The sequence below is a fragment of the Brachyhypopomus gauderio genome, chromosome 1 (genome assembly GCF_052324685.1).
Source record: "Brachyhypopomus gauderio isolate BG-103 chromosome 1, BGAUD_0.2, whole genome shotgun sequence".
Taxonomy (NCBI): domain Eukaryota; kingdom Metazoa; phylum Chordata; class Actinopteri; order Gymnotiformes; family Hypopomidae; genus Brachyhypopomus; species Brachyhypopomus gauderio.
The window spans coordinates 12,857,557-12,878,917 of NC_135211.1; the positions used below are offsets into that span (position 1 = coordinate 12,857,557).

The following is a 21,361-nucleotide window of genomic DNA, read 5'->3' on the forward strand; positions in this document are numbered from 1 at the left end:
GGTCTAACAAATCATTAGGCCTTTCCACGATCACACGTTTTTAAATGAAAACCTATTTATCCTTATTTATTTTCAGACTGCTGGTAACAAATGCTTTTAAGTGTCATTTAAAAATAATAAAGTAATGATCTGAAACATACCCTTAAGTTTCATAACTAACTTCATAGAATTGAAACCCCACGAGACGTAGAAATACGCCCCTAAAACTCAAATTTGACGAACGGAAGAATCATCCAATCAGAAGTCGAGCTTCCTTACTTACACCGGAACACGAAACCAACGCGGAAGTTGTGCGCTTTAGTCCAACGCAGTGCTGAATAGTGTGCTTCATATTTCACTGCTGTTTTAATTTTCGTGTAAGGGCGGCATCGGCGGACGCTTTTCCAGATACAGTCGTATTGTCGTGTGACCCCAAGGGACGTGGAGGTTGTAATTATGGACTTAGCACAATATTTGCAGCAGTTGAAAGCGCCACTGTTCTGGATAGGCGCCGTCACCGTGGCCTGGGTGTCGTTGTGTACCGTGTACCGACTCGTTAACGGGCTCCGCGTGTGGGTTTTGGGGAACGGAACTCTAATTAGACCCTCCAAACTCGGAAAATGGGCAGGTTAGTAAATTATGGTACTGACAAAGGCCTGGACAGGTGTTTTCTTTCTAACTACGCATCTAGCTTGCTGGTAGATACATAAAAATACACAAAGGCTGGTTATTAGCTGCTTAATCTGATATCAAGTTAGTCATGATGTTTTTAGACTCTTCATGCTTTCATTTAGTCCTAATGATACATGCATTTGGTTTGTAATTCAAGCACACACATATTAATATAGGAAATGGAATGATCGAACATAAATTCTAAGGAAATGATTTGCACATTACAAATTAATAAGCGGTTAAGAGGCTTTTAAATATCAATAGAACGCCAGAAATGTACACTCGGGCCTAGCGTTAATTACTTATTGTGCAAGTGTGATCAGTAAAAAGAAAACTTCACAGTTTTGGACCAAGTGCCCTTATAATTCAGGTCTGTTGGACCTTATTAGACATGATTGCTCCAGTGACGTTAGTGGGATCACCCCATGTCCTCTCCCTCCAATGGCAGTTGAACAGTAGTCAAGTGAAAGTGCAAAGTCCACCTTTGAAATCGTAGGCTTTGGATATCACAGAATATTAGATTAGATATATTGGATTTATTTTGAATGATCTGCTTTCACTGTCAGCTGTCTGGTCTTTCATTGGAACATGTGCCTTGTACTAAAATACATTCTTATGTTGTACATAATCCTGCATATTCAGAAGCAACTATTCTTCTAATGGTTTGTAAAATGCAAAGGACCATGGTGTCTATTCTTGAGATGTTTAGTCATTCTTGGAAGGGTGTTGATGTACATTAATGTACTGTTGGTGGTAATCACAAGTATAAAATAATCTCTCGAGTGATTTCTGTGTTTGCAGGCAGGAGAACAATATTTGAACTTAAGGCTGCACTGTTTTTTCTGTCAGTAGGCTTTCGTCCTTGCTTAAAGCCTGTTGACGGTTATCGTCATATCTGTGATTACACGGCCCACTTTGTGAGAACAACAACAACATAAACAAGCTACTCTAATATTGACAGCTTTACTGTGTCAGATGCACCGTGCACACAGTCCTGATTGGGCCTGCTTGTGTATGATGTAGGCCAGGGGTGCCCACAGTTTTCACCTAGCGAGCTACTTATAAGGTGACCAAGTCAGAAAGATCTACCGGGGTGGCGGCGAACGTAATTTGTTGAGCGGGGGGGGGCGAACGTAATTTGTTGAGCGGGGGGGGGGGGGGGGGGGGGGGGCGCGAACGTAATTTGTTGAGTGGATTGCAGATTGGCTACCGTGAATGTCAATCAAAATACAACCGTCAGTGCAGATGTGCGATTCATCTACTACTATTTTATGTGACGCGATCTACGCACATTCCTTCGCGATCGACCGACACTTCCTTCGCGATCGACCGGTCGATCGCGATCGACGTAATGAGCACCCCTGATGTAGGCTATGTTAGGCAAAAGGTAGACAATTCTTATTAGAAAGTGCAGAATTATGCAGACATTAAAACAAACTCTGTACATTCAGTAGAGAACAATTTGGGAATAATGTGACTTTCTGAATTGAAGGCTAATGGAATAATATATTCCACTGACACAATATGATTGACTTGAAAACAGCTGTGCTGTTTATCAATGGTTTTGGCTGGCTGTATATTTCCTGCAGACTTGTGGAAGCATTCTTTTGTCCACGTCTGTTCGACTTTGAGTTCTGTCCTCCTGTACTAGCCCGTCACGTGGCTTAGGAATAGCAGACATTGACTGTAAATTTGTGTCACCCCAGCAACACATGAAAATCAATGAGCATACAGGAGGTTCACACACACCCGGAAAACAAACAGGCCCAGGCTATTTTTAGCAGCTCTCTGACAGTTTCCCATAGTGTGAATGTGTCTGCATTTCTATTTTCATGAATGAAGGGATTTTGTTCTTGGCTGAAGTTATGACTATGGCTCTAATTGGCTGGCTAAGAGCAGTGATGCGATTGGACATGTGCGTCGTCTTGTATATTCACGTCTCTCGGGATGTGCACAGTCTGACGCGTGCAGCAGCTCTCTGCTTTGCATAACTCCTCCCATTCAGCAGCTCTCTGCTTTGCATAACTCCTCCCATTCCGCTGAGCCGCTCCATTGTCCATCTCTCCTCTCACTCATGAAACAATGTGTTGCTCTTCCCCCGCTGTTCCTGCTTGCACGTGGACTCGCACCGTGTCTTTCACGCGCTCCCCTCTCCCCCCTTGCGTTCTGTAGACCTGGAGTTTATTAAAAACGCAGTTTTACACATCGTAGGCGTGATGCTCAGCTGCTCAAATTAAAAGTTGCTTTGGATGATTGATAAAGATTTAACTTTTGTGGTGTTGCACCTCATTAACATAGTGGCTTAAATATAATTAGTCATGGGTTTATACTGCTTCAGGTCTTAGAATAAATTGACAGTGTATAACATTTGTTGCAACCTCATCACATGCAAGTAAAGATGTTTGTCTTTATTTTGCAAACCGTGTAGAAGGTGGGCTGGACATCATGTTCTTCTGAAACATCTCCCTCTCAGATGTGTAGACCCTCTTCCTGTTGCATTGTAAGATAATGGGTTTGATAAGACTGCTTTTTCATGTACTTTCCTTTGAAAATTCTTATGAATGCTTCATTAACGGATATTTATGAATCGATGTTACTGTACTGCACACTTGAGCGTGGAAAACATTCGCATGGTTCTTCCCCTTTCTGAAAATATCTCGCCTCGGGGAAAGCGGGATGCATGGTGAGCTATTTTTAGAGTGGTAAAAAAACTCTCATTTTGAACCGTGCTGCTGATGTAAAGCAACTAAGGCTATGGAGAGAGGCACGTGGCATCCCATGCTATTTAAAGAATCGTGTATCTGGGAGTGGGAGCCCCGGGGACTCTTGGAAGCCCATGCTGCAACATCCAGTGAAGGTGCCGGTCTGCGGACGGAGAGGCGCGTGCGATTACGCAATACCGTATAGACCTGCACGTCCAAGGACCGTGAGGGAGACATTTACCCCTTCAAAAACGTTGGACGTAAAGGGCGTTTGTGTTTTTACTCCAACGATAAGGCCGTTTGTCACAACCTCGTCCCTGTGAAATGAACTTGGCTCGTGCACGCATCAGTGGCTGGCGCGCCCGCGTTCCGTCAGCGAGGGTGGGTGCGGATTGCAAAAAAAAAAATACACTCACTCATCTGCAACGTTAAATTTCTCGCCGAACGCCACAGCCTGGTCACACGGTGGCCAGAAAACAAGGCGGTGCAGCCTTGTTCGTCACGGCCTCTTCTCCGTTTACGGTCCACTTTAAATCCGTAAGCCGCGTGCGCCCCGTCGCGCCGCGCTCGTGCTGTAAATCTGACGCCGGGACTGCACGTGCCGACCTGGCCACCGTGCACGCGGAGGGGGGGGGGTGTGTGTGACGCCGGGAGAGGCTGACGCTCGTTGGTATTCAAGTGTTGCGACTGTTCCAGACGAGGCTGCAGTGCCTGCCCGGTATTTTTAATCTCCCGTTCTTTTTTTAGCCCCCCTGAATGTTTTTTTTTTTTTTTTTTTTTTTTTTTTTTTTTTTTTTTTTGCGGCTGCAGCAGTAGCGCGCTCGCGCGGAGAGGGCGCGTCCTCGCGCTCGTAAAATCATGCTTCGGCTCACCAGATTTGTGCATTTGGTTCCCTAGTTTTGTGGTTTCTGAGAACGAGACGGCGCGGTCAGGTTTCATCGTTAATAATGCTGAATTATTATTTTTTTGCTGGCATCTGGTGGCCAGAATTCTCCAATCACATTTAGCGTCTTTGTGTTTTTCGACTTTTGGGTTTGCAGTATCTTGGGTGTCTGCCTGTTGTGCTTGTAACGATTTTGCAGGGTGTTTACAGGTGCAGTGGAATGATTGATCTATTTAAATTTGACACTGGTAGCACATACTGCTTTAAAAATGCGAAATGCTGATCAATATGGTTTTTTAAAAATAGTAATTGGCCAGATATAAATAAAAACATGCTTTTTGTCAAATAGACTACATAATAGCATAGTGCTCAAATCAGCATTGTGGAATGCCTTTCTAAGTTTAGCCCATGCTAAAAAATAAATAAATAAATAAAACGGGGCAGGTCGAACATGATTCAGAGCCAGTGTCCCCCCAACACACACACGCACACACACACCCCACCACGATCCCCATTTAAAAACGAAAAAAAGACACCACCTCTGCACTAAGATGAATGATGACTCTCCCCAGAGCCTCTCAGTGGAAAAGTTGAGGTTTTAGAGTGGACCTGTATCTCCACTGAGCTGAATTAATAAAGCGCATGCCAAATAAGTTAAGCCAGCTCTCGAAAATCACTCTGTCAATGAACCGGGGAAGCACTTATTGTGATGAATATTCAACATCGGCCAGGACGATTTATGGCACAGTATGGAAACAAATTTGGCTGTAACCATTTGCAAATATCCCCTCCCACTATAACTCTGAACCTTTATATGGCGTTTTGAGCATTTTTTGGAGTATTCCATTCTAATCTCACCTAGAGTAATATGTTGTAAATGTGCTTAAAAATAACTGGGGGGGAAAATGACTCTCCTGCCTCTGTGCCCCCCCCCCACCCAGACTGTACTCTCCCTTCACCGCGTGCTCTTCAACTCCTCCCTGCTATTTTTAGCTGCCCTCAGGACTCGCTCGCCCCGCCCTCGTGGCGTCTTATTGTTCGTCATCCTTCCCTCCCTCCCTCCCTCTCTCTCCCTCTGTCTCCTCCTGCTTCTTTCTGCTTTTCCTCCTTCACCCCATTCTCTCTTGCTTTTTTTTCTACTCCTCTTTTTTTTTTTCTGTCTTGCACCCCCCAGCCCCACACATCTTTGGTCGGACTCCCTCCTTTTCTCTCTTTTTCTGTGTCTGTCTGTCTGTCTGCTCCTGCTCTTTCAATAACGGCAGGCTGCTCATGTAAATCTTTAATCTTTAATTAGCACCACCTCTCGTGACACCAGTTGTGGAAAGGTCAGGGGGGGGGGTAGAGGGGTTGTGCCCCCCCCCCGGGGCGTGGCAGGCTTTTCTTTTCTATAAATGTGACTTGTCTTCAGGGGGGACGTGGCGCACACGTTTCCGCATGCGCGTCCCTGCACGTCTCTTCTGGACACTACAGGCTGTAATTCATCAGGCTGAGTTGTGGGCTCCATCACATTTGAGAGAGGGAGAGAGGGAAAGAGGGAGAGAGGTGTCTGACGGAGCGAGAGGAGACGAGACACACGGGTGTCCGACATGGCGGCTTTGGCTCATTCGCATGCTGTTATAAGCTGTGAAGACGCCACCTCCTCTAACTGACCTCTCTCTCTCTCTCTCTCTCCTCTCTCTCTCTCCCTGTGTGTGCAGTTGTAACTGGGGCCACCGACGGAATCGGGAAAGCCTACACAGAGGAGGTAAGATTGCAAAGGTGGGGGGGGGGGGGGGGGGGGGGGGGGGGGGGGGGGGGGGGGGGGGGGGGGGGGGGGGTTTGGAGTTTTTTTTTTTTTTTTTTCTTCCCTCCCTTCACGGAAGTCACGATGACTCATCTGAGGAGAGTTCTCAGTAGGAGATCTGGGGAGGACTCCACTGTCGGAGGCATGCCTCGCTCGTCAGACCCACCGGCGAGCCCTCCGCCTCTCCTCTCGTCTGGAGACCTTCGCTCGCGTTTTGACCACTGTCGGGCCAAAAGTAGTTCCTAGAAAACTCTTTGTGAAGCACTTTAGGGCCCACTTCAGTGCATGTTTATGAGTGAGTCACTCTGTGGTGGAATAATTTTATATAATGGCTTGATTTCTTAAAAGCAACATAAAAATGCTTTATGGTCTACAACAAATGGGGATTATGATGTGAGCTCTGCACTTTGTTGGGTTTTCTTCTACACTATGGCCATAAGTATGTGGATAACTGACCATCTCACCTGTATGAACTTATTCGATATTTTATTTCAAAACAATGGATGTTAATATAGTGTTTGACCACTCTTGGCACATATACCAGGCAGCACTCTTCTCGGAAGGCTTTCCATAGGATTTTGGAGTGTGTCTGTTGGAATTTGTGCATATTCAGTCAAAGAGAGCGTTTGTGAGGTCAGGCACTGATGAATGAGAGAGCCTGGCTCCCAGTGGACACGCCCGTCTCCCAACCTGTGCAGTCTACCGGAGTTCCTCCACAACCCGACCATCTGCCTTTGTGCACACGCTGTAACAGTAACGGCATTATCCCCGAACCTTTCCGCAAAGCTGGAGGCATTACAGTAAATGTATGTATTTACATTCCGAAGTAATGTAAATATATTTCGAAATTGTCTTCGTGTGCTATAGCATTGGCATCACTGCAATAAAGGGTTCTGGTCTGATCCCTGAAAGCAGCTCAAGGCCACTGACCTCCGCCCATCACGTTTTACTGTTGGTTCGGTAAATAGGACACGTGTCCACATACTTTTGGCTTTACATGATTGTACACCTTGCTTACTCAACTGCAAAATATCCTGTTTCTCAAGTAACCATGTACTACACAGCAGGTGTGTGTGTGTGTGTGTGTGTGTGTGTGTGTGTGTGTGTGTGTGTTCGTTCTCCTCCTCTCAGCTTGCTCGGCGGGGCTTTGCCATCGTCCTCATCAGTCGTACTCAGGAGAAGCTTGTCGAGGTCTCCAGTGCAATAGGTATGTGTTTGGGGCCCCAGCCACATTCTGTGGGCGTGGCAGTCTATGCCAATGACACCCCCAGCCTCATACGTAGACCTTTAAGCCTCATGTGTGTTCTCATTCACCTGTGCAAGGAGATGTTGAACATGGATGTGATATAATGTGTTGAACAAGGATCTTCTGTTCTCCAGCAACACTCAAAGTGCCTTAACGAGACAGAAGACATTGCCATAGAGAAAGACGTCCTTTACAATTTGAACAGTGCTGCACTAACATACAGCCTTTAATGCATTTTACATTATAAAAATGCACTTGAAAATCGGATCTGTGAGGCGCCATCACAAACGCCCTGTTCAAGCGAAATACAGGCTTGTGCCGGGAGACGTGCGGGAGGAACCTTCAGGTGCAGAGAGGACGGTTGATCCAGCGGACCAACCCGCCCAGCCCAGAGCCACTTTTGATCTGTAGAGGACAGCATAATCTGGTGCAGCCTTGTGCATGGGAGCGTGTGTGTAAATGTGTGTAAATCTTCCTGTGCGCTCTCTCTCTCTCTCTCTCTCTCTCTCTCTCTCTCTCTCTCTCTCGTGCTCTCTCGCGCACTCTCTCTCTCTCTCATGCTCTCGCTCTCTCTCTCTCTCTCTCTCTGCTGAATGAGTGTAGATGTTAATGAAGAGTGCTATTTTTAGCGGTGCACTCAAAGGCAGGCTCTCTGCCAGAGGAGTTGCCTGGCTGCTGTGTTTCTGAGACGGACCTTCACACAGATGGAGGTGCATCCTCCGAGACACGGTTCCGATCTCTTTCCGCTCGTTGGCACCAACAGCACCTCGTGAACTTTTTAATCATGAAACGGCACACGTGTAGAATATTATTCTCTCGCACATGATCTATACGTCAGTACGGAATGAAGGTTCCAACAGACATCTAATTGGATTTGGTGTTGTGTTCAACCAGTCCTCCTTCAGGCTATGGACCCATACAAGTTGACTTGTGGGCTGTGAAGACGCCCCCTGCTTCACTTGTGTTACATGAATTCCAGAGAGCCACTGACACACAAACTGTGATGTCTAGAAACTAGACAAGCCTAGAACCTTGTGAATTTTTACATTCACAATTTTTTGTTTTTTTGCCTAGTCTAGTTTGGACACCTGGCCGTCTGAAGGCACGAGCTAGATGTGCCGTACGTCTGAGTGTTACTCTGCACTGGGGTCTTTAATTAGCTACATGGAGCGTGAGTGTGCAAGCTCACCTGCTCCTGTGCATTGCTCTCTGTGAATCAGGAGCACGTTCACAGCTGGGTCAGAGCCTGGGAATCAGTGTCTGATGCCTCCCCTTCTCCTTCTCTTTATACACACTCACTCACTCACTCACTCTCCCTCGGTCTCTTTCTCTCCAATTGAATCAAATCAGCTTTATTAACGTGACATGATAAACTATCCGTGTTGCCAAATCAAGACAGTAAATGTATTATTAATATACAAATGCACAAGAGTAATGTACAGTATGTTTTTTTTTCTCTCCATCTTTTCCATTCTCCCCATCTCTTCTCTATCTCCTTCCCTTTCTTTCTCTCCCTCTCTCTGCTCCTCTTTGTGGTGAGTGTGTGCTCTCTAATTGAGAAGCCCACTTGAGGCAGGTCCAGCCCCCTCCCCCGACCCCGACATAGACCTGCTCATAGACCAGAATCGGGCATCGGGTTAAACCAGCACGTTCAGGCTACAATCTAGGAGTTCAGTTCAGGACAAGCTCCCAACATTTTTTTAAAAACACAATAATCCAACATTTGTCTTTTCTTGAGTTGGTCGTGTTGTTTCCCCTTCTGAGGAACGCTGGTGAGAACTGGCAACCTCTTGCAGCACGATACCCCACTTTCTGCATCCCGCTTCCTGTGTGCCCTCGTGGCGTTCCCCTCGGTCAACTGCAGTCGCACGTTGTGTGATCCAGTGTCTCAAACCTGCTTGGCCGTGGCTTTTTCTTCTACTACTCTTCACGCTGCTTTTCTGAAGCATCCGTGTTCTCCTTATCGTTTCTGCTGACGTCACAAGTTTATTCAAGCGATTCTCAATCTGTCATTTCCCCTGTTGGGTTTTTAGACAGGACAACCTTGATCATTTCACTCCAACACACTCATCTTTTTTTTTTTTTTAACAGGTTGCTGTATTTTAACGCACATTTCCTTTGTCTTTTTCAGAAAGCAGGTACAAAGTTGAGACAAAAATCATCTCCGTAGACTTCGGCTCCACTGATATCTATTCTAAGATCGAATCTGCTCTTGCTGGCCTGGAGGTTGGAGTCTTGGGTATGTTGCATGCGTATTCCCATGCCTGCACAATGCATTTCTCCCCGGCCAACATTCGGCCGCTCTGTGCTGATCATGCTCGTCTTTGTGGTTGTGATGTTCTCACGGTGTCTGTCACCCGTACTGGAATCGGATCGCATGAATTTTTTGGAACAAAATGTTCTGGGCGTGGACTGTGTAACTGGTTGCTCTTTCTCTAAAGTAGCGGGTATCTTGAGTACAGTAGGAATTTCTTTAATGAACACTTCCACATGTTGGTGTTTGCTGCCACCTACTGGTCACAAGTTGAGTGCATCGGTGGACATGCCAGTCTGGTCTCAGTGTGTCTCCTCTTTGTGTTGAATCCGGCTCTGTTTAATTTTCCTTGCAGTTAACAATGTTGGAGTGTCCTACTCTTACCCTGAGTTTTTCCTCAACATACCAAATCTCGATCAAGTAAGTGGCGGCATGTTTTCATGTCTTTGGATCTACACTAAAGTGTTTTTGTTTTGTTTTTTTGTGCTGTTGAAATTCATCTTCAAACGTTTCTCTTCTTACAGTTCATTAACAATATGATCAACATTAACATCATCTCAGTCTGTCAGGTCGGTAGCACACCTCTTCTGTAATAATTGTACTTGTAGCACACTCACCAGATTGAAAACCTGGAAAAACTTGCCTTGCAAACATTTGGGAAAAAACATCCCCACCTCATGTAGACACACTGATGTTCAGTATTGAAACATGAAAAAATTCGTGATGAAATGAATGAATAACAAATTGTTATGGATCGTCTCGGTTAGGTTGCAGGCGTTTAAAGTCAAGCACATTCACCGCCGCTGTCGGCCTTTGCTGCCACCTTCAGGCCAAACGTAGATCTGTTTGAGCATTCGACCGTTGGTTTATATTGCAACGGCACAAGAGCACGAACAGAACTTCAGTTAAGCTAGTAAGCAAGCCAGGGCTTGATGCAGAGTACAAAAACAAGGGCGTCATCATTCGGGTAATCGAAAAATTGTGTGTGTGAGAGAGAGAGCAAGAAAAAAAGAGACTGTGAAAGGAGCCCTCTGTATGACGGCCAAGTTCTGTAACGTATGTGCCTTACTGTTCCATACTGCAGATGACTCGGCTGGTCTTGCCCAGGATGGTTGAAAGGTGAGTTTGATTAGAGGTTATTCACTGCACAACAGATGAACATCAAAATTATGTCCCCCAAAGGAAATGGATTCTGTATATGGATTGGATTGAATATAATGGTTTTTTTTTTCGATTTAGCATAACGTTTACTTACTTTCCTTACCACTAGGGGGCAGTAAGGTGTTGTCAGAGAAGGTGATGGTGGTCGTCCTTAGAGTACTACTGCGTTACAGGGAAGCGAAACCCTTGTTTCGCCTCCTACTGGCCACATTTGGGGATTTATCACTAAAAAAATCTGAACAAATTGATCTGTCCAGCAGCACCAACTGTTTGTCACCACCGTTGATGCTTAATTTACGAAATCTCTGTATTGTAACAGTTGTTGAAAAGTGCAGCAAAATCTGCACACAATGTCTGACCACTGTCACAAAAAAAAAAAAAAGAATAAAAATCTACATAGACACTGAAAACAACTCTGAGCCTCTGCTGTGTGTTCTCATTGCAGGTCCAAAGGGGTTATCCTGAACATTGCCTCTGCCAGTGGCATGTATCCTGTCCCACTTCTTACTCTCTACTCCTCCTCCAAGGTAAGTGGCATTCGGCCAGTAACATGGAGCTTTTGCCTAAGTTTATTCAAATTATCTTTTTGGATTATTATTTTTTTTGTCATCTACCTTTCCACTCTTAAGCTTTGGACATCCACCACACTCATTTCCTCCACTGGTAACACGCTTCTGCGGCTCCCAGGAATCGTGTACAAATTCTTAGACATTTGGTGCAAGAAACTCATTAAACATCCCGAAGTAGCATCGCTTTACTTTTTGACTGATGAAGCATTTAGTTCTTAATTAAAAAGCTGAGCATGAAAGAAGGGAAACCACAGAATGTGTCAATTAAAACGGTCCTTGGAATCATGGGTTTGGTTCTGGTTGTGTGATTTGGCTGATGTGCACCGCAGACGTGCCCATCTGATGTGGGGCTGCAGGGATAAGGCATGCTCACCCCGCTCCAGGTGGGGGGGGGGGGGGGGGGGGGGGGTGGAGTCGTGGCGCCACTATCTTATAAAAAAATAGCGTTTAATCAGTTGGCTGCTCCACAAACCTCACGTAGGCTTCTGATATGATGGAGGAAACCTCCACCCTCCCAAATGAGTTGGTTCCACATGACAGGGGAGATGTTGAACCAGCGAATAACGTTGTGAATTTAAGTTCTCAAAGTACCATTTGTTCTTGGTTTTTTTTTTTTTTTTTTTTTTGTTCTTTTATATTGGAAAAGTCAAGCCACTTTGGGTTGACCGGCACTTTTACCCATTTAGGTTATGCGTCCGTGAAGACGACACGGAAGCTTCGGGACTTTCAGCAGTTTCTGTGCTGTGATGCTCTTAATTATTCTTAATTACTGAATATACTGAATACTTTATTAGTTCAACCATCTCTGCATCAGCAGGGAAAACATGAAACATGAAACTGTGCATCTGCAGGGAAAACATGAAACTGAGTAAAAATCTCTACTTGATCAAAACTAGCCTGAAAGTAAACCAGTGCCAAAATGGCTGGGCTACGTCCCTTGGCCCCAGACATTAAGGATCCCCGAAAGCCAATGAACACTGAGGCCTAGGACCTCATTGAATTGAGACGCATGTGACCATATGGTTAAAGAAAACGAGTTCTAGTCCACAGTTTGATTTGTGGATATGTGAAGAGTAGACATCATTAAAGGTTAGTGTAGCCTACTGTGCTTAAATTTTAAAAGCTGCAGTGTGTGTGGCTCCAGTTCTGTCCCGTTTGGTCCTTTCACTGGTTAAACCTGGCACATGCACTGATCAGTGGCAGTAATTGATCATCTGCCAGCAGGCAAGCACTGGGATTAACTCGTTATGCCTTGGCATCATAAATATACATAGAAGTAAACGAATATGCAATTTGTCATTACCTTTATAGCCTTAATCTTTGTACTTAATAGTTTGGTTAATTAAAAATAACTTAAAATAATTAATGGTTCATTTTCTATTATTAAACCATCGTCACATGGCCACTAATTTGCTTGCTTTGCCCATATCCAGACTACTTGAATTTCCCATTCAGTCTTCATGGTGGGAACTCTGTTAGCTCCTAGACTTTGGGTGGAAGGCTTTATGAAGCCACTCTAAACATCTGAAACATGTTTTGTGACTTTGTAGTAGCGGTGTAATCGGAAGCATAGTCTGTCTTTAGTAGAGGTGTGCCAAAAAATCGATTCATATATCAAAAATCGATTCTCATTTACTACGATTCAGAATCGATTTTAAATGTCCCAAAATCGATTCTAAGTCGCGTTACGTAATTACAAAATTACGTGAGACTTTAGGCAGCAGGTTCTGGGACACACTCGTGTGCGGAAAGGTTTCAAGACAGATGGAGGAAAGAGATATTCAACCTGTTCCGTCTTCATTTAAGGCAAAATATGGGTTCATTTTGGTATTTACGAATGCCAGGGAAGACCGAACTTGACACAATGTAGCACGTGTGCAAGGCGTGTGTAGCGGTGAGCATGGGAACGTACACACAGCGTGAAATAATATAGAGAAGGGTGGACACGAGTGAAGGAAGCGACGCAGGAGATAGATACTCGAATAAGTAAAGAGAAAGCATAACAGAGAGGTGGCGAGACACCTTGGGGGCACAGGTCAGATGTTAAAAAATATTATATTAAATATTATATTAAATTAAATATATTAAAAAATATTTTTAACAATTTATTCTGGGTCCGGATGGGATGGCATTTGGGTCCGTATCCAAATTGCGGACCACGGAAACAGAAATTTGCAGAGTTAATCAGGAATGAGATTGGGTCCGGATAGGACTGCGTTCGGGTCCGCCTATTAGTGACCTCTGGTATACGGTGTTCAGGGACCAACGGTGCGTTTGCATTCCTCTCCCAACAGGCTTTTGTGGACTACTTCTCGCGTGGGCTGGACGCAGAGTATAGAAACAAGGGCATCATCGTTCAGGTAAGTAAGATTTTGAGAGGTAAAGAAAGGGAGTGAGAGGAATGGAGTGCGCAGTGTTGCTTTTTTTGTGTGCGAGAGAAACCTGGAAAGTTGCCCTAAGGTAGGATGTAAAATGTCCACCCCCCTTCCCCCCAGAGCGTTCTGCCCTTCTACGTGACCACCAAGCTGAGCAAGATCAAGAAGGCCTCCTTGGACGTTCCCACTCCTGAACACTATGTGGCAGCCCAGCTAAGCACCGTGGGTCTACAGAGCCAGACCAATGGCTACCTGCCCCATGCCATCATGGTGAGAGCTTGGCGAGACTTTCACACAGGTCACTCAGCTTCGACGTGCCAGGGAAGTATCTCCCATCTGGTTGAGCACTCAGGTGTTCAGTATCGACCTGCCGCGTTTATTTGGACGCACAGATCGTTGGGGAGTTTGCGTGCACGCATGTTAGCAAGCATGTAAAAGTGGACCATTGGGTTGGTATTTTAACCCAATCCTGTTTGAGCACTTCCTAACTCTGTCGGAAGGCATTGGTATTTAATACCGTGAAGCAAGATAAATACGTGCATTTGATCACGACTGTTCGGTGGGTCGGAATGACGTTAGCTGGAACACCAACGTGTTGTTGTGGAGCCGGGAATTTGGATTTAACCAGGCTGCCTGTGTGTGTGTGTGTGTGTGTGTGTGTGTGTGTGTGTGTGTGTGTGTTTCTGCAGGGCTGGGTCACTACAGTTCTTCTGCCTGCAACTGTGCTTAACAAGATCATGATGAGTATGGGCCTGTCTCAGCGTGCACGCTACCTAAAGAAACAGAAGCAGGGCTAAAGAGGCCTGTACAGGCTTGGGATGGGCAGGAGGGCGGCGCCGAAGAGCTAGGTGATGGACCAACCCCCAAATTCGAGAAGCCTTCCTTTCTTTCTGCTGTCCAAGACACCCACCCTGCTATGAAGGGGATTGCTCACTGTGTGGTCCTTTCAATCGATACTTGCATTTACCATAGAGAGAAGGTACAAACGTCAGTACTGTTCAGTACACTTCAGTATTGTTGCTAATGAAAATAAAAATGGCTTAATTTGTTAATATCTCTAACTCACTTCACTAATGGAAGAGGGCTGCAAAGTGGCACCTGGAATATTCTTCCAGTCCTTTTACAATTTCTCAGCACATTTTGATATAAATTAACAATGGTTCGTTCAGGCCACGTATGATTCTGGATTTCTGGATACAGATGAAGCCTAATTAAAGGCCAAGTTTACATTCCATTGCAGGTCCTCCATTTTGGTAATCTGGTGTTCTGGAGGGCTGCAGCAGTCCACAAATGTGTGTTCCTCACAATGACGCACCTGATTATTAGGGGACCAACTGTTAGCTGCTGGAAGACCACATGCCACGCAGTGCTGCAGTCCTCGATAACTGTCTTGCTTCAGAATTTGTGCTGAACACAAAGGAATTGGCCCTAGTATTGCTCAACATTAATCACGAAGCTTTCTAAATATGTTGTAGATCACATTCCAAAGCACTTACTTTAATTTATAACGGCTCTCTGAATCACCAGCGTCATCTTTTTAAGTAGTGTTTCTCAGCATCTGCTACATCTGTATCGCATGGCCGATTCCCCTGGACAAAGAAAAGCACTTGTGGTAAAGGGAACCCAAGGTCCGTTCTCTTTTTAAAAGAGAGTTCAGTGTGTCTATTGACCATGCACTTATGATTTAAGCAGAGATTAGTTTGATGTACTGCAATATTTAAGTTGAGCATTTACTGTACGTTTTACTTTAATGATTGTGTTTACCACCCATAGTTTGTATAATGGCAGTTTTCTGTTAAACTGTATGCACTACATTTAGTATGCACCACAAACTGTTGGTACAAGTGTATCTTTTCTGCAAGACATCACTTGCATTGCACTAAACCGTTGTGGCTGTTTATTGTGTATGAAAATTGCTTTATTGTAACTACAGCATTTCAGTGGTGGTCCTTTTTAAACTGGAGCAAACAAACGTAGCAAAATGATCAGGTTATGGGTAAGGGTTCAATTCTTTCATCTACCTAGCAACACCCTCTATTGTCTAGGGAGGCATTTCACAAAGCAACATTTCTATTTGAGACAGCGTTTAGTAATGTACACCATGGAAATTTGTTGTCCGATTATTTTGTGTTCGATGTGCAAAAGCAACAATAAAGCAAATGCTTTCAGCTTGATTCGAGTACTGTATGATATGGAGAGGAGCACACATGCTATTTCAGGGTGGAGTTCACAGTTGACTAACGTGCCTGGGTTTCTGTTTGGCGTACTCATGACGGAGATTAGAGGAATCTGTGTCAGACAGCAAAGCAGATGGGACAGACGGGTGCCAAAATCTAGGGTTAAAAAAAAAAAATCTAGGTGTCCCGTCACGGTGCACGATTCTGCTAGTCCCTGACAACAACTCTGCTAGTTAGCAAGCCCTAGCCTAGTGGCATTAGTTATTTTGGAAAGGGAGGAGGGGGAGTCCTCAAACTCTATATCAGCTTTTAGCGCTGAAGTCCACTGTGTTAAGGTGTTAGTTCCCGCTCGGCCCGGCCATGTGTTGACGCTGGTGGAGCAGAAACCTGCAGGAGTCCCAAGTGAAGGTGAAGGCTCTGAAGCTTCTCCTGAGTGAAGGTTCCTCCTCCTCATCGAGGCACCATGTAGGAACAAACGCTTTCCAGCACTTAATAGTAAGTGAACCGTGAGTAAGCATATGGTAAGTAGGTAAGGTTGTCGCATCTCCGTAACCACACACTTGTCATATTTGATGTACATTCTAACATGACACTTTGTTCAATCACATTTATTGCACCAATATAGATATTTCATTTTAACATTTTCATAAATAAAGAATGAAATGGGTAATAGGTAGTAGAAAAGCAGTTTTGTAAATATGCTCTCCCTCTCACTCACACACACACACACACACACACACACAATGGCTACTTTGAAGAGACATCTGCCCTTTCATGATTGGTGTGTCCCTGTATTGAAATTAGCCAGATGAAAAAGATGCATCATAAAATCAGGTAACCACATTTTCCATGGATCAGTTTTAGTGTGAATCCATGTTAGAATGGGGAAAACTGAACGATCAGAGTGACTTTGAACTTTTTTTTGAGTGACTTTTTTTTTTAATTTTTTTTTTTATTGCATATATTTATATTTACACTGGAACGTTGCATATTTTTGCACTATTACATTTTTGCACTATTACACACTATTACACTATTTATATTTTTTCAATTTAAAAGTATTCTATCCTGTTGACAATGCCCTGAGATTTGTTCTGAGATTTGAGAACACGGCACGGTCACCGGAGTTACCTGGGATCAGCGTGCCAAGATCTACCAACCATGACTCTGGGAAAGGGAATCCTTTCAGACATCCTAGATGAAAGGGCTCAGAGAAAGATGTCCAGAATTGCTCTGGTGAATTTGGCAGTGCACGGCCGAATTGTAGCACAAGCAGGTTGCAGCCAAATACAACGCTGGTTCCCCAGCTAATGTGTCCGAACACAACTTGTCGCTCCTCTGCACAGATGGGCCGTAACGGCAGGCAACCAGCTCGATTGCTGTCGCTGTCCAAGGGAAGCAGAACGGGAAAAGGGCACAAAGAACAGGATCTGGTCAGCTGATGGCAGGGTCAGAAATTGGCACAGGCAGCATGAATCGATGTGGCCATCCTGTCGGGTGTCAACAGTTCAGGCTAGTGGAGGTAATGGTGTGGGGAATGTTTTCTTGGCACATCCTGGGTCCTCTGGTACCTGTGGATTGGACAGAAGGTCTAAATATTCCTAAGCATCGTGGCCAACCAAGTTTGTAAATTCATGGTAGATGTTTAGCCTGTGGCAGGACACTTTCAGCAGGAACATGCATCATGTCAAAAGGGCCTTATAACAGGAACAGGGCGGCACGTGTTTCTTGATTTGCTGGCTATTGTGGTACACAGATCTCCTGTAGAATATGTGAATGGGTTCTTCAGAACCTGTCAGTATCTGTCTAATTTGTGATAAATTAGATAAGCGATCCAGTCTACATGGGCCATGTTTCCCACAGAATTATTTCAACACCTATCTATGCCATGATGAACTGCTACAGTTATGAAGGACAAGTGAGATTCCAGGTGAGTAACTGCAATGTATTATAGTAAGAGATGTACAGAAATTCAAAATTGTACTGTAGTACACAAAGCTTCCAGACAAGGTGAAGCCCTTTGCTTGCAGTTGATGAAGGCCTTCTGTTGGAAACATTCTCTTTCTCTGATTACTTCACTACAATTTTGAATATCTCTCTTGAGATAGATATAGATATATAAGACTATAAGCAGGATGTTCTGGACTGAAATATATATAAAATAAGTCCATAATCTTATAATGATATATCGAAATAATGAAATGAATTCTGCATTATGAAAATAAGTTTAAAATATTTTCGTCCAGATATATTACAAACATTATAAGCACTTTTCCTACAGAGCTGATGGAGGGCCTCCATTCGAAACACTGGAAAGCTTGATATGTACAGTAGTTTAATAATAATTCTAATCTCATTCTTATAACTAAACCTAAAGCAAATGGATTTGAGAGTCTAAGAGTTAAAAGTTTGGTCCCAAGGATTAGGTAGCTTTTAAAGTCTATAATAGTCCATAGTGCTACACCTATGACCCTCCCTGAACAGCAACTAGTGTGCCTGTGGTATGTCACCTTCTACCCCTGACTCAGCACTCATATTAGTGTTCTCACTAATACACTGTGCTGTTACACTTTTTCTGACCTTGTAAACCTCTACCCCACACCTTGATTTTGACTTCAGGTTTCACACAGTATGGTCATAAAAGGCATGGTACATTTTCTTAAAGCACCCCTCTCTTTCTGTCTTTATCTATCTCTCACCATCTCTCCTCAATTGATTAACTTAATCTCCCTCTGCGATATCTCCGACTGCCAAATGCCGAAAACGTGTCCGGGCCGCCCACTGCCAACCGCACGCCGCATGCATGCCTGGTTCCGGGGAGGGGCGGAGGGAGAATCCGGAGGATTGGAAATGGCAGTCGGAAGTGCGAAAGGGCTTTGGGGGAGGAGGGGCTGGGCAAGAGAACGGGCTCTTACAGAGCAGCGAGTGGGAAGCATGGCTCTATATAAAGCACCACTACAGCTCCTGGATGCAAACGCTCAACACGGACACCAAGCAGGAAGCAGCCGGTAACAGCGTGGACAACATTAGACTGAATTTCTTCTGTGCGATACACACGTGCCCTGCCTTTAAGGGGGAGGGTGGAAGGACTTTCAAGCTTCTGTGCGTGAAACCATCATTTTGAACTCCCGTTTTCCTGGAAGAACCCATAGGGGACTGGCTTTTGGTCCGAACGAACGCGGTTCAGGAGTCTCTGCAACACCTCAGCGATTCGTCAAGAAGCAGCGACACCTCTTGTGACCGTCGCCACACCTGCGTTCCCGTGCCCATGGCAACAGTGGAGATGTCCCGCCTCGGTGCTTTGCCCGCTCACCTGGCAGCCTTGGCCACAGAGGAGTTCCCCCACCCTGCGGGCCGCCCCCGGGCCCCCGGCTGCGAGACGGCCCCGCCCAGGTACCCCCACGAAACCCGCTTCACCTGTGCCAAGATTGCAGAGGAGGTGGGTGAGGAAGCCGGCCTGGACGAGGATCAGGCACGTCGCTTCTACCAGCGCTCACTGGAGAGTCTGCGTAGGTGCACACAGGCACGACACTGGCTCGTGTCCCAGGACTCTGCTAGCATCTCAACGCAGGGAAGCATCGAGTCCAGCGACTCGGATTTGATATAACTGGGTGGAGCGATTCAAGCTCTCTGCAGAGGGACTACCGTCCGGGGACGGTCAGGGTAGCTGCTTCACAGTGAAGCCAGACTGACCGTCTCCCAGAATGGCGTGTTACTTGGCGGATATATCGCACTTTTGTAATAAATATAATTTATTATTTATCCATGAATGATAACGTCTGTGCAAAGTGTTACTGATGAATATTGCACATCCTTTTAATTACATTATGGCTGAACGTGTAGCGTGTTGCTTATGGTGTATAAAAACGTGCCGCGTGCGGCTGGGGCCTCAGAAGACAGAGCGCAGCCATGGTTCATGATATTAGCATTAGCAACACAAGTCCCTATATTTTGTTTTGTGACACTGAGTGGCATGCCGAAACAAACAAATGTAAATTTATGGACCCTTTTGTAAGATTTTGACGTCTTTAAATAAATTTATATCTAAATAATGTATTTGTTTCCCCCCCTCATCTTGACCAGCCATTTCTTTGTACCTGTACAACTTTGTCCGTAGCGTGTCATATGATTTTTCATCGAGTCTCTTGAACAGTCTGTCTATTCTTTCAATTTCTCAGCCCTCAGATAGTTCCTAGTAGATAAAAGTGTGTTAGTGACATACTGAAAAACCTTAGCGTTCAAAGCAGGAACACGAACAAAACAGTTCCTGAAGAAAATAAATCTCTTGAATGTATCTCCGCCGCCTCAGTCCTCGCATCGACCCCGTAAGCAGCAGAGCGTGTTTGCTCTAACTAGAGACGTTAACACAAGATTTCAGTAATCAAGTTTCCTTTTTGTCAAGGAGAGCTCGTTAATGAAGTCACATGATATCACACCGGGCCAGAACAAATTCCTCCGGCCTCACGGGGGCTCAATGAATCGACTGTTTGCTAAACGACGACTAGACTTCATAATCTAAGCGTAGTTTCATTGACGGTAGTAGAGTTTCTGGGCTTAAGCGAGCACACACTTCATCGATTTACTTCTGGGCACTCAAGGTGCTTTGCGTAACCATGTCAGTCACGTTTGCACGCAGAACTAAACAAGAGTCCAGCACAGCAGATTAGGCATGTTTGAGGATCTGATGTGTGCGGTTTTTTAAAAATCCTATTTGCAATTTAAATAACAGTTAAGAATTATGGCTGCATTATGGCTGAGATCACACGCGAAACGCACCTGTAAGGATACAAATGGACAATTGTCAGAGTTTAGCATTGCACAACTCCGAGAAGAGCTTAATTATCCAGTCAGGGCAGGTGAGCTGGAAGTTATGGCATTGCACTGATAAAACGGGGTCTATCGAAAAGTGCAGATCTTTGCTTATGCGACTGCATTAATAATCTGCTTTACAACAACCTGTTAATGGCAGTGATCCAACTCTATGCTTGTAACATAGATTCAAAATTGCTTATTTCGTCTTACTGCTACGTGACAGCCTACTCTGAAATGCAGCAAAGCTTTGCCCTAACTGGCTTTTTGTATTTTTCCCGCACACGTGGACTCTTCGCTTCCAGTGGGTGTCACTGTTGTCCTGTCGTAATCCCTGACTCATTCCTCCCAAGTCTTTTCGTCCGTGTGTTGCTATGACGAAGACCTTTCCGGAGATGTTCGCATCAGCTCCTGTTGTTCGCCTGAAAAATGTGAGCGCCTCGGTCGCTCTGAGGGTTGACTTCAGATTTCCCTGCCCTGCTCCCAGCCGTATGAAATGGTAATGTGGTGACCCACGCTACTTGGCGGCGAATGATGCAGCTGTAAAAATAGACCCGGCCGTCCACAGAAGAGCACAGTGACAGACTTTGATGGTGGTGACATCAATGGAGCCCTTTTTGACATGCTGCCAAAATATATACAAAGCTTCAATCGCATATGGCCTTTCTGAGGCTAATCTATGTGTAATTTTGATGGATAGCTTTCATCTCCTCCTTGCTCCAATACATAGTACAATCTGTTCATTATTATG

General features: G+C 44.9%; 1 protein-coding gene across 1 annotated transcript; it reads left to right on the forward strand.

Moving 5' to 3' along the window:
* Positions 1–269: 269 nt before the first annotated feature.
* On the forward strand, positions 270–15,798 carry hsd17b12b (hydroxysteroid (17-beta) dehydrogenase 12b). Its single transcript, XM_076997541.1, has 11 exons — positions 270–607; positions 5,934–5,980; positions 7,151–7,226; positions 9,397–9,504; positions 9,875–9,939; positions 10,044–10,088; positions 10,604–10,638; positions 11,126–11,207; positions 13,544–13,609; positions 13,745–13,894; positions 14,314–15,798. The coding sequence occupies exons 1-11, from the start codon at positions 436–438 to the stop codon at positions 14,419–14,421; spliced, it is 954 nt and encodes a 317-aa protein (XP_076853656.1). The 5' UTR covers positions 270–435; the 3' UTR covers positions 14,422–15,798.
* The last annotated feature ends 5,563 nt before the right edge of the window (positions 15,799–21,361 follow it).